At 38.1% G+C, this 14,571-nt stretch overlaps 1 protein-coding gene across 1 annotated transcript; it reads right to left on the bottom strand.

Annotated features, from left to right (window-relative positions):
* Positions 1-559: 559 nt before the first annotated feature.
* LOC115015367 (cell division control protein 42 homolog) lies at positions 560-13,056 on the bottom strand. The gene is made up of 6 exons (XM_029442577.1): positions 12,929-13,056; positions 9,222-9,326; positions 5,220-5,292; positions 4,906-5,015; positions 4,523-4,720; positions 560-3,637 (listed from the first exon to the last, which is right to left on the bottom strand). Exons 2-6 carry the CDS (start codon positions 9,324-9,326, stop codon positions 3,548-3,550), a joined length of 576 nt encoding a protein of 191 aa, XP_029298437.1. The 5' UTR covers positions 12,929-13,056; the 3' UTR covers positions 560-3,547.
* Between the last annotated feature and the right edge of the window lie 1,515 nt (positions 13,057-14,571).

Genomic DNA, 14,571 nt, shown 5'->3' with positions numbered 1-14,571 from the left:
GGTGCAGGGAGCTAGCTTTGTTTAGACTATAACCAGATAAGGTGTGCGTAAGAAAAGATGCCCATTCCGCTATCATAGCAGGTGTGGTGTTGAACGGCAGTAACGCAAGGCATGAGGAGACCTTGAAGAGTAAATAAAAGGCCGATAAAGTGGAACTTGAATTCCATTCATTCATTCGTTTCCCATTATAATGTTGCCTTAACTTAAAAGTTGTCCATAAGTCATTTTTGTCAAATACGAAAACAAGGAAATAATGTAGGTTGAGATTTATTTGGAAAATTCAAATCACTAAAATATTGCCATTTCTTTACTGTGGAAAGAATTTCTTGAACATGCTGAATTTCCCAATATTTATTAGTAAAAGATCACAAAACTTAAGATGTTTTTCCATTATTCACAAGATAATTAAATGTTTTATTTTTTTTTATGCATTTTTGTTTAAGACAAAGAAGTTTTCATTAAAAAATAAAGAATGGCAGAAAAGTGCAGATCATAAAAAAAGAAGGAAAGAGCGGATCAAACGGGAATGAATAAAAATAATATCAAGTCGAGGTGAAACAACATTTCAAGTACTGTTTTTATTATTTCCAAACACCCAACAGTTCCAACATTCATCTTTCCATACAGAGCAGTTCTCCACATCTGTAATTATTGCTTCAGCCGTTATGTTTTCTTCTCCTGCGAGTAGAAGCTTATTATGAGGATTGTTTAGTTTGTGGTACTCTCTCAAACCGTTGGCACTCAACCGTCAGGTAAAAATATCTAAAAAGAAAAGAAATAAAAAAACTCCACAAAAACGGCTAAAATAATGTTCCCCAAGAAACAATAAGGAGCAAAGAAAAATATATATAATACTTGTAATCATCCATACATTATCAGAATAAACTGTCATCTCCAAAACAGTGAAAGGAAAGTAAGGGAAGTGGAATATTAGTCCATTTTAATGAGGAATATTCTCAGTTTAAGGATGGAAATGGTTATTTCTTTTGGCCCAGGACAATCAGTTTTTGAGAGCATTAAAGACTCAACCAGAACCTTGAATCTGTTACACACAAATATGATCATCAATCATTCCACCTGTATGCCAGTCAAGCGTTTTTGTTTATTACATATCATTTAGCAACATAAAACAACGCTAATATTTGGGCAAAAGTTCTCAAACGACAGTTCTATGCAACTCCAACACTTATCGTGTGTGTGTAGCTGCTTAAAGATGCCCGATGGTATAACTGATCATCTTATAGGTTCAAGTCCAACTGATCCGACCTCTGGCTTCAGTGGAGATTGTTTGATGCCCAAAAACACGGAATTATTCTGCTGCTGGTCAAAGTAACAACACAGATGAACCTTTAAATTGAGCTGTAATCCCCTTTAAGGCCTTCGGGAGGTGCTAACACGCCAAACGAGCACTTGAGGTTCCGGTCAGGCCCGAAGGGGAGCGAAGCAGAGCGGACATTATGCGAGGAGGTCATGTGTGAAATGTGTTGCTCTTTAGTCACGTCTACTACCAACGGCATTAGGCATGAAAGTTTAGATCCCATTTAACATTATATCAACATGTTTAGTCCACACAGATACAAATGATAAGACTGTTTTCATTTGTTGCCTTGTTCACAAACATTAGGAAGCCATGTGACGATGAAGGGCTCGTTGCCATTTGTAGATTTCGTTACATTTCCCCGACGAGAAAATGTGACTTTTTAGGATTTTACTGGCTTTAAGCAATAAGGCAGCAATGTTTTCGAGCAGGAAAGGAAATATTTTAAGGCATTTCTACAGGAAGTTTCAATACACACACAAACAATTGAATAAAAAAAGAAGTCTGGCATCGACGCTGCAGTAATATTAAGGCGTTTCTAGGTTTTATTTTTGTGCAACATAAAGCCATGAGCCTAAATCTGGGCTTTCACTCATCTTCATCATCAGAAAACCTGACAACCATAGCTCCGTTTTATTTATTTCCTGTTTCGTGCCATAAAGAGATCAAAATCTGACCGGCTGCGTCACAAAATAGAAATCACTGAGGCCGACACTCTTCTGCGACGGTCCGGTTGTTTGCAGTAAACATCATAATTGTCTCAAAAATGAATGTAGTATTGATTTATTGATGTAAAAATTCGATATGTAAACACCTTTAATACTGTGTATTAAGGTGGTATGCAGTTTTAAAGAGTTTTCAGTTACAGCCAAACTTAATGAATGGAGAGTTCAGGATGTCCACAGTGAGCCGGCAGGAGAGAGGAACGGCAGCGTGACGGCAAAGAAAGGTCACAATGGCAATAAAAACTATTATCATGTGCAAATGTGTAATGTGTTTGCTGAACACTAACATATTCAAAGTGAAAACCCTGTGACTTGAAATGTGTTTAATGAAACTCAACCTTTCTATGTTTTTAATTCAAAGGTTTCATTTCTGAACAAATTACACTTCTCTAAATCATCATTTCAAGTATGCAAGTTGACATCATTAACTAATGCGTGTGTGTGCGTGCGTGTGTGTGAACATCGTCTTTTAGACTGCAAAGCAGGAGCCAGTGAAGCTCTACAGAAACTCTAATTAGCCGGCTCCGCTCTAAGCAATCTGAGTCTCTTCATGGATGAAGTCAGGTTACACTCACCACTCGTGTGGTTTTCTTTGTTATAGCAACAACACTCTCAAAATCCAGCAGGAAACATGACTGTTGAGCCCCGATGGTCCACTGAAGCTGCAGGGCGTGTTGCTCACCAACTGGCTCATGGTTTTTTTTTTATGTCTCTTTAAATTAAAAACATTACTTTTGCTGGAGGAATGCGTCTATTTCTGGTCCAGCTGCTCCTCCTCTCGTTGTTTTAAATCAGACTGGTGGAAACACATCGTTAATACTGCACTGTTTTTACTTGACTTTATTATCCAAATGCAACCTGCTTTTGGACCAAAGAAAGATTAAAAAGGACACCGATTCTGGATCTTACATATTTTACATTTTTAAATAATCATTTTTTTTAACCGTCAGCTCAATTTCAAAAGTTTGTCCGAGTAAATGTCCAAAGCTCTGCAGGAGACAGAAGATCAGCTTCACCAAACATTTGAAGAAATGTAAAAAATCGGCACCTACAACTGCGTAAACTGACCAAAGACATTTGATACAATTCTTAAATTTTACGACTTGTGACTCGAGTAGAAATCTTTTGAGAAGGTGGTTGGTAGTTTGAGCTGTAACCGTGACTCCATCCACTGTTTGTATCTTTAAAAAGGCGTCTTGAGGTGCAACCCTCTCTATTGCTCAACCTGCCTCCTCCTATTATTAAAGCCCCGTTTCCTGATTAGCGAGGAGTGTTGTTCACATGTGTTAGTCATATTATAATTGACACGTATCTATGATGAAAATTAATCCTGTCGAGACCCCGCCTCTTCCAACACCACACCCACGTTAAGTCACTACGGCTGAAGGCACTGTTTAAACGTGTGTCTACCTCGTCCACCTCCACATCCCTCCCCCTCCTCTCGGTACTGCCTCCCTCAGCTCTTCCCTCCGTCCACCTCCACCTCCTCCTCCTCTTGTGGCGTCTATAGCAGGACGCAGCGCTTCTTGGGTTTGTTGTCTGGAGGCTCCAGAGCTGCCAGGATGGCCTCGTCAAACACGTTCTTCAGTCCCCTCTGAGAAAGAGACAGAAACAATAATAAAATACTTTTCCATCTTTGTAGCTCGATTACTCATTGCGTTAAATTGACTTTTAGGTATTGTGTTTTGTTTTACATAACTTTACATTTTAGCCACCAAATGTTGGGGTTTGGTAAACGTATGTAAAAAAACAACTCAACTTAACTTAACACGGCCTTCCTTAACTGACACTTTAATAAATAAAAAGAAATGAACAGAATGACAATATATCATTATTTATTTAAATTATGTTCATTTAATAATAATAATGTTTGGATTGATCCAATAAAATGATTATATGTAATCAATATTTATTGGGAAAATGTACTTCTGTCGTATTGTGCAGTTTATTCTAAAACATCTTCATTTGAACAAAGTCTGTGCAATGTTTTGTGATAAAGATTTGATCATGTATAAGCTTTTCTTATTTGACTAAACATCATTAACTATAAACATCCTTGTATTGAAACTCTGACCGGCAGCGCTGCGTGTATTTTGTTCCAAATGAATACAAAATAAAAAACTCATATTGTTTATTCCAACACGGCAAAACAAATGGCTTTAATTACTGTCGGACACATCCAGTTCTCTGCTTGTTTTCCTGGAAGCAGGAAGCAAAACGTTCTCTTTGTCCTCCAGTCAAACGTCTAGTGAATGTTCAATAGATTACTATTGTTCCTTTGACTGGTGAGTGATGCAAATCTAATAACGGCTTGTATATTTCACTAGCTTTAGGCTCGAAAATGGTGCCAATTTAAAAATGTGTAATCATTTCTTGTGACGTCATTGTTGAAGACACATTGCTTTCACTTTAAAGACTCTGACGTATAAGTGCACAGCAGTAGATGCAGAGGCCTGTTTCTTCCTCCCTCTCTGCGTACCTGTGTAAGAGCTGAACACTCCACATATTTGACGGCCTTCAGCTCACGGGCCAGTTTCTCTCCGCTCTCACAGGTCAGAGCTCGCTGCTTGTTCTTGGCCAGTTTCTCCAGAGTGTTGCTGTCGTCTCTCAGATCCACCTGAGTCCCGACCAGCAGGAAGGGCGTCCGCGGGCAGTGGTGGGAAATCTCTGGCACCCACTGCGAAGAGGAGACACGGTCAAAGAAAGATGAGGCTTTTAATCTGGAAGAGTCTGAATTAACACCTGTCAAACTCAAAAGCACAGAAATAATACAAAAATATATACAACCTCTTGTTTAGCCTGTTACGTTTAAAAGCCCAAACCGACAAACACCGACTGAATGACTCAACTACACAAACTCACCTTCTCTCGGACATTCTCAAAAGAGGAAGGCGATACGACAGAGAAACAGACGAGGAAGACGTCGGTCTGAGGGTAGCTGAGGGGTCGCAGCCTGTCGTAGTCCTCCTGACCTGCAGGGGGAGACGCACAAACGCACAATCATGGCAGTGGTGTCAATGAGAACGTTTCTCCCCCTGTCTCAGAGACACAAGCAGTGCAACAAATACTGCTGCTATTTTATGAATATTATTGTTACTACTACCGTTCCTGCTGCTGGCACTACCAACATTACCTCGCATAGTATTCTATTAACAACATGCAGACTTTATTCTTACCTGCAGTGTCAAACAGTCCCAGAGTGTAAGGCTCCCCGCCGATCATCACCGTCACTGCATAGTTATCAAAAACCTGAGGGAGGGTGAGGAGTGATGGAGGAAGACAGAGAGGGAGCACAAAGGAAGGAATGATCTCAGGCATTCTTTAAAACAAAGAAGTATACTTCTCATCTTTAAGAGGCTTGCGAGTGTCCAGCTAAAGAGACTCACACATGCTCTTTGCTATACTTGTAAGGGCATAAAACATCCCCAACTCTGAAACACAGCAACCCTTTGAAGAAGTGAAGAACTAATGTCTTCACTTCTTCAAAGGGTTGCGTCCGTCTGTCAAGGTCTGAAACTCATACTGGTCCTCGCAAAGATAGAAGTGCAAGAGGAACACACACACACAGCGAAATGTTTCACATCATTGCGGCCCTTTCAGGGATTATAGTTTGCTGGTGTACAAATGAACAGAGTGAACAGGGAAGAAGCAACAAAGTGGGTATTTTAAAGTAGATGATTATAATAATGATATCGTGTTTCCCCACTCTGCACATGTCAAAGGTCAGAGCGCTGAAACAATAACGGACATGAAGTGTTGGAGAAGTTGTTACTTTGCTTTTGAGAATGTTCAATAGCTTACACTTGACGCGGCTATGCACCATCGCTGCTTTCTTTGTAAACACAACACAGCGTATTGCATCTGGTGACCTTTGACATTCACTTTTTAAAAAGCTAATTCATTTGAATTTAGATTCCCTACAAGACGGAGAGACTGCAGGTTATAGACTTAAATGTTTGTTTAAACATTTGTGACAAAAAAGTTTTTTTAAAAAAGAAAAAAGTTTCATATGAGAATAAAAGCAGCTTCTTCAGTTAGAAATCAGAGCGAGCTGCTGAACTGATTCAGCCAGAAGTTTTTGTTCAAGTTAGCCGATTTCTCGTGGGCACAAATGCTGCAACAGCGGTTTCTTGGCTCAGTGAACTCGTCTTTGTGCACCTGGTTGACAGATCTCTAAAGAAATCAGTCATGTAAAAGAAACACATTGGATTCCTGCACACTGCCAGTGCCCAGTTAGTTAGTAATAAGTCTCGTCATCGACTTTTGTCAGACGATATTTCTGTAAATCAAAGATGTATTTCCGGCTCTGTCGCAGGAAGATGACACATTGTCTTAATCCCGCCAACAAAACTCGGATTATATGGTCAATTATTATTTCACCAACTGTTACAAACAACAGTTAATGATCACAACATCATCCGACCTGTTCTGTGAACAAATCACGAGATGTGGTTCAGAGGTCAAATGTGATTTCTATATTATAATATATTATCACTTGTGGGGCGAAGCAGGTGACATGTCTTCATCAAATCAGAAATTGTGAAATAATCTGAAACCGTTATTTTAAATCACGTAAAAGCGATGAAAACAAGCTGAACGCTACCAATGAAGAAGTTTTGTTTTGCCGCTGTTCAGGTGAACAGCCTGTCAGCCCGTCTCCCTCCTGTTTCAACACTCTCGTACCTTCAGGCTGCTGCCATGTACAATAACAAGCAGCACGGTCCCAACACGCCTGCTCACCTCAGCCCTGAGAGTGGAAGTGAGCCGGAGCAGGGAGTGTTTTATAGCCGCCGTGCCTGCTTGAATACACATCACGGCTTCAACACGTCAACCTGCAGCGGCCTGCAGACACAGTTTGGTTTTAATGAAGTTCCGTATGCACAGACGGGTTCAGATGAACTGGAGAATGTAGCCTGTAGGGGAGGAAACTACATCAAGTATTACAAACATGGATTCCAGCTAGGAATACTCCTGTGTCTGTTTAGTCTTTATTCGAACAGGCAGTCTCACAGCAGGTGACTAAAAATGCTTGTCACACTCCTACGTCCAGGGCTGCAAAGAACCTTAATATTTGTTGTGCTAAACTTTAGAAGAAAACAACATTACACAAACAACTGGATAAAGATGGCAACAGCTGTCGCCTCAGAGTGCATACAAATACAAAACTATATACTTTTGTTGACACAATAATTTAAATTAAATATATATGTTCACTAAAGTGCTAAAACTAAATCAAACACACAACTAGTCAGTTCAAGTTCAGACAGAAACACTGAGTGATATGTTGACACACACACACACACACACACACACACACACACACACACACACACACACACACACACACACACACACACACACACACACACACACACACACACACACACACACACACACACACACCAGTCTGATCACAACACTGTGGAAAAGAGCTGCAGCTACACGGAGAAGTGACCAGTTAGCGCTCCTGTTCTCTATGGCTGGTTTACATTTTACTGATTCATTCTGCAACGCATGCTGTATTTCAGATCTTATAGAGTACCAAACCTCAGCTTGAACTGAACTCCCTTACAAAAACACTGCAGAAATAATGTTACAGCTCATTAAACTCTGATAATGCGACATGTTTCTGAGGGATTATTTCCTGGAGGAGACTTCCTCTCTCCTGATTTTTCTTACTGTGCCGTTTGTCGGCTGACTGACAGGAAGCCGCTGAAGAAGATGCAGCATGTGATGTGCTCAACAAGACAAGAAGAAACTGAAGCAGAAGGTTTATCTCATACTGAAGGTGAAAGAGAAACACAAACAGTAGCAGTTGCTGGAGGGTGTGCAAAACCATCAGCTTAAAATACCAATATGATCATTTAAAGTGAAGGTTTTACTTAAAATAATTCCATAATTAGAGATAATTACATTGTAATTATACTAAGTTGGCTCTCTCGTTAATATTCCTGGTTGTTTTAAGATGTTTGCATAACTGTAATTTAGTACTTTGATTTGCCAGGTATCACTTACTATATCACAAAATACGTATATGGATATTATAACAAAACGCATGATATTTTATATTTATTTATATTTTGTCCAGTTTCTCACCAGTAACAGTCGGTGGTCTCATATATACACACAACTATCTATACACAAAGACATATATGTTCGGTGCTGGGACAGTACTGACCTGTTCAAACCAAATGAAAAATGATAGCGGGGTGGGGGGGGACAGACAGTCAGACAGGAAGAGGAAGATAAAGCTGAGTCAACACTGTTGGTTCTGCAATCCTCTGATCAAACTGTGCTGACTACTGACAGAGAGAGACAGACAGAGAGATGGGGTGCCGATAGAAAACAGTAGAGAATTACTCGACAAATTCCAGTCGGCGAAACTGCCCATCAATTAGGGACGTTTAAGATATTTCCAGCAGGACAGTCCTGCCTGTCAACAGTCAGTCAGCTGTTTTCTAAAAAGTCAGAGTTTGCAGGATCAATTGAGCTGAGGTGACAGACTCTGGACAACATTTTATATCTACAGATCCTGAGAAGCAACTTCCTGCTTCATTAGGACACAACAAAGTAAAACTCCAACAGGAAATGTAGAGGGACAGACCCCGAAGAATCTCAAAAATGTTAACTTGCAGCTACATGAAAACAAGCAACAGCACACATGTATAACTACACACACACACACACAAACACACACAGAATGTTGCAATCCTAAGAATACACGCGGACAATAACCACCTGATACTTTTCGCCATCACAAACTTACAATACGAAATACAACAACTTCCAGACTACCGCGTTTCATACATGCATGCGTTTCTACGAAGCATGTCAATAACCCTGACATGGTGTGTGTTGGATTCCCACTGTTAATGCAACAATAAAGCAATAGTTTGACACACCAGGAAGTCAAATGTAGGTAGCCAGACTAGCGGTTTCCCCCTGTTTCCAGTCTTCATGCTAAGCTATGTTAACCATCTCCTGGCTGTAGCTTCATATTTAGTGCTATCAGTCTTCTCATCTGCACATCTGCACATCTGCACAACAACCGTCTTTTAAATTCTGCTTAATCCAGACAAACTGTCAACACTTATCACTTCCTGTGTGAGCTACAGAGGAAGTGATTGGAAAGAACAATAAGTGTCAGTTTATGCGTTTGTGTTTATAAAGTTACTCACCGTGGGGACGTATTCAGAGGGAAACTTGTTGGTGGTGTAGGAGATGAGCAGGCAAGTCTTTCCCACCGCACCATCACCCACCACCACACACTTTATAGTCTGCATCTGAGGAGGAAGACAGCAAAAGAAGGTGAGAAGAGCGACAGGTGGGGGACAGGGAAAGTCTTCGGTTATTGACTTCTAACCTTCATACCTGAAATGATTCAATTAAAGACTAAAGATGTCCAAACATGTATATGAGCGTAATATCACTCACTTATTCTTGACTTTTAAATTTAGTAATTAATTGTTGTCACTGTAAAAAAAATAGACAAATATCAATATCTCAATAATAAAAACCAATTAATTTGAATGGTACAGCGTCGCAAATGCAAAGATTCATGATTTTTTCGGTTCCTCATCTGGACACATTATTTTAGGCAGTTTGTGAGACTAAATACGTAAAGAGCAACATACAGCGGCCATGCCAACTAGTTTCATTTGAAGAAGTAGCAAAGGTACTGTAGCCAGGATGTGTGGATCCAGGAACCAAATGTGATAACATTTCTGCTTGTTGACACATAATATGGCTATTGATTAGCTTAATTAATAATGAAAATAATTATTTGCTGGCATTTCAATTTAGAATCATTATAAGATAACATACGTGCCAAAGATTTCCTTTAACATGTAATTGTGCCCCTCTGACAATTTATCAAACTGCAGAATCGTATTTATTTACAAAACTGAAAAGTGTATCCAGTGGTGCAGAGTTTCCTTTCATAGCTGTGAACTTATTCCACACACACACCTTAAAATCCAAATCCTAATCACCAATTACATTGACCAACAGGCCGTCCTGACATCTTTCTCATGCAACTTAGAGATGCTTTGTTGTTTTAAGATTGAAAGTATGAGTCCTTTAGTATCACTTCATTTTAAAAGGTCTACTACAGTAGAGGTGAAATGATGCATCGAAAGCAGACTGACAGAAAATGAATTTATCTGATAAGCAATTAGTTATTCAAGTAATTCTTAAGGTAAACATACCAAGAATGTAGTGCTTCTTGCTCCTCATAAGTGAATATCTACTGTTTATTTTAATAAATATTAAACTGAATCGTTTTGGGTTTAACGCAGTGTTTATTACACACTGGCTGGAGATCCTGTGACCATCCAGACGCTGAGCTGCTCGCATACCCAGGCTGGCGCTTCATTAAGGGGGACAATGGTAAAGGGGTATGGGCTGCCACTTCATCACTGGCTCTTTGTTTGGGCCTTTTGGCAGTGGCAGCACTCAGCTGGACTCTGATGAGTCAGGGACAAGTTAACTGGTCATCTGCAGGATTCATTCCTCGGAGGTATTTTACAAACACGCAGACAATTCTGGAAAATGCAACATTTAGTGGCAATCACGCCTTTTGAATGTACTATTGTTAATTCTACACGCTGTTATCTGCATCAAGTTGGTCCTGTTTTGGAGCTGCAGCAACTGGTTTGGTTTTTATTTGCATTAAACCGCATTTCTTTAACTCTACAATGTTTTATCTTTTACAGAAACACTCATTAACTCACAAATTACCAGAGGATTACTGCTGAAAAGATTAGTTGACTAATTGATTTGTCAAAAATCAACAAATATGATCATCCTTCCAAGTCAATAAACAAAGAAAAAGGTCAAATATTTAACTTTTTCAGCTTTACAAATGTGAGGATTTGCTGCTTTTCTCTGTGTAATTGTCATTTGTAGCCTTGGAATTTGGACTGTTCGTCAGACAACACAAGACGATTTTAAAATGTCACTTTGGGCTCTGGGAACTAGGAAATTGTATAGACTTTAATTATAAAACAATAAATTTAATAAAGATTATTCCACAGATAAATTAATATTGATCGTGCGTTGCAGCCCTAATCACGTCTCAAAAATAGGATTTTCTTGTTTTATTCAATCAACACTGCACGATGTGTGTGTAAATCTTTATGTATACAATTTATAGAAAAACCTTTAAAAATATTCTAACCATTGTGTTATTTTTTACTTTGAGTATTATTACTTATAAGTACTTTTTATTTGCCCCATTGCAAATAAATCAAGTTCTACTAGACATCAACATGTGAAGGCTGTGAAAACAAATGTCCTTCATGACAAAAGACTATTTATCTAAAAAACAAATATATTTACTTCAAAATTATATAAAAAGACAAAACAGTAAATTCATGTTTTCGAAGCAGTTACCATCGGATGTTAACAATTAAACAAATATCAAAATATTTCTCTTTTTTTATTTGTCTGTCTTTATCTATCTGTGCGGTTATATTGTCATGCGTTTGTTAGGTTGTATTAAATAAAAATAGTTGCCAATTAATTTTCTGTTGATTAACTTCAGCTCTAACTAATTGATTATGAAAACAGAAATTAGATCTTCACAATGGGAAATGAAAGCAAACGTTCGGTCCTTTTAGTTTATATATAATTATGAAATAAACATGAATGCCATTATCAAAGTGTCTTTAAAAAAAGGTACCGCCTTAATTAACTAAGAAACTAAATAAATGGTGTCATTCAGTCAACATTGCTTCCTGTCTAAGACATCACATAAAAAATATATTTACTTCAAAATTATATAAAAAGACAAAACAGTAAATTCATGTTTTCGAAGCAGTTACCATCGGATGTTAACAATTAAACAAATATCAAAATATTTCTCTTTTTTTATTTGTCTGTCTTTATCTATCTGTGCGGTTATATTGTCATGCGTTTGTTAGGTTGTATTAAATAAAAATAGTTGCCAATTAATTTTCTGTTGATTAACTTCAGCTCTAACTAATTGATTATGAAAACAGAAATTAGATCTTCACAATGGGAAATGAAAGCAAACGTTCGGTCCTTTTAGTTTATATATAATTATGAAATAAACATGAATGCCATTATCAAAGTGTCTTTAAAAAAGGTACCGCCTTAATTAACTAAGAAACTAAATAAATGGTGTCATTCAGTCAACATTGCTTCCTGTCTAAGACATCACATAAAAAAGTTAGTAGTCCATCAATCAACCTCAGAGGGCTTACATTGATTTAGATTTAAGTTGTTGAGCTATAAATGACGTGATAGCCATCTTATTTCGCTAATATGTTACTGCTATTAAGTCACTTCCGCATTAAAAACAGTAGCAAGAACTTAGAAAAATCTAAATATTGTATTTATCGAAGGCTAGCAGTTTGTTTGTACAGAGTTAAAGCTGTGAAAGAAAGATGTTACTGCTTGTTGACTGCATTTCTAAGCAAATAAATGTTGAAAAGTTTACTCTTGCGAAGCTAGCCTTCGTTAGCTAAGTTAGGTCGGTGGCTAACGTGAAGTTACATCCGCCGGACCCCCACCCATAACAAAAAGGCCTGTTTTAATTGAGTTTAACATGAATATAACAACTACACTTTTCAGGAACTACATGTATATTTACTCAAAGAAACTCCTAAAATCCTCTGGTTTAACAGCACGGGTAACCTTTCAGCAGAGATTTAATTTAACAGCACAAGCTAGCAGAGTTAGCTAGCGGTAAAGGAAAATGTTTGTTTTGACAGCTGCCGGTTAGCAGAGTTAGCTGTCAGCAGGCTAACAGTCACATCTTTCACATTAAAAAGAGTCACTGTAAAGTAAATTGGGGTTTTTCTGCTGATATTTCAGTATGTATCGTTAGTAAACCACAGTTAAAGACAGTGACAGCTACTACCTTGTCTCTTTTCAGCCGCTGGAGTGCTGGTAATGTTGTGCTACGTTGAGGTGACTCCCGTAAACTCCCACTTCCCCCAGCGTGGAAACCGGAAATATGACTTGTGGTATGTTCAAGTTACGCTGGATATTTTGATGTTTGATGATTTTGTGTCCCCACAACGTCATGTCTGGTAAGCATTCTTTTTTCAAAGCTAAAGACAGTTTCACTTTGTACATTTATAAGAGAAATTCAAAGTTTACTATTTTTTTAGTAAGTAGGCTTGTATATAGGCTTATTATCCCTTCTTTGCGGCAGGATTAATAAAGTACTCCATCCATCCATCCATCCATCTAAAAAATCTGTATCTGCCTTTTCTTTTAATGTGTCTATCAACAATCCTCCACTGATTGTTTCAATTTTTTTGTTTAAATAATTGTCATAAACTGTTTGTTTTTTACAGTCAACTGCTCACACACTAAAATGACACATGAAACACAATTATTGAAACTGGTACTCAAGGATCAAGACCTCAGGCCTCACACTTTTTGCATAACACTTTACACAGTGTTTTGCTAAACACTAAACACACTTCTCTACATTAGACACATAATCTAAGACTAACACTAATCTAATCTAAAACGATGTCTCTTCTTTGCCTTTTCAAGGCACATTTCAAGAGTACAGTCTAGATCTGCTCTTTATGAAAACCGTCTTAAGATAACTTCTGTTATGATTTGAATAAAAATAAAAAAATTGCCTTTATGAACACTTATAGCATGCTTATAGTATAAACTCACCGTAACCAGGAGTAAGCACTATAAAAAGTGTTTTGCTTATTTATTATTCTTTTTAGAATAGGCCAAATAGTAAACATTTTAAAAGTGTTTGAGATTGAGCAGTGTGTAACTTCAGATCGTAAGAACCATGTGTGTGCAATACTGTCACACCATTGGGTTTTTATAAACGATTGTATAGTTTTAAACGAAGTGTTCAATTTTGCAAAATATCTGAGATGGTCTGCTACTTGTGTGTGTTTTTTTGTGATTTGTGTGTAGTGGTTTTGCCAAAATGAGCTCTTTTTTCAAAATCGTGCTTTAAAAAATCGTAAAAAAAACCCACAAACGGTATAGATCGTGTGCATGTGACGTCATGCTTATTTTCCAACCCGTAAGTCAGCCATGTTGGTTGGAATACACAACCAAGACTGCGGCCGTTCACGTGTGAGTTGCTGCAACGCTTCGTAATTTTCTTTGTATTTAAACGTCTAAGATTGAAAGAAAATGCCAACCTTGTGCGCAGTGTATAATAGTGGTAATAACGCTACTCGTGACCCAGAGAAACGGTTCTTTAGATTTCCTACAATCATCAAAAACCACGATCCACAAAAGAGGGATGAATTGCTGTCTCATGAACGCCGTACGCTGGTTTAGCAACATAACTCGTGAGGATTTAACAGAAGAAAAAGCACAATTCACCCATGTGTGTGTGGCGTCCACTTTATATCTGGTAAGAGCTCATGCTAAAGTTATGTTTTCAATGTTTACGTTAAACATTTGTGCTTATGATATACCCGAACACTGTAAGACCTTACTTCTCCATATCGCTGACTGGTAAATAAGGCACTTTCTTTACATGTGATGGCAGCCATTTGCTCTTTTCTT

Source organism: Cottoperca gobio, chromosome 11, assembly GCF_900634415.1.
Source record: "Cottoperca gobio chromosome 11, fCotGob3.1, whole genome shotgun sequence".
Classification (NCBI taxonomy): Eukaryota; Metazoa; Chordata; class Actinopteri; order Perciformes; family Bovichtidae; genus Cottoperca; species Cottoperca gobio.
Note: the sequence above shows the minus strand (reverse complement) of the source record. Positions and strands in the feature narration are given on the sequence as shown.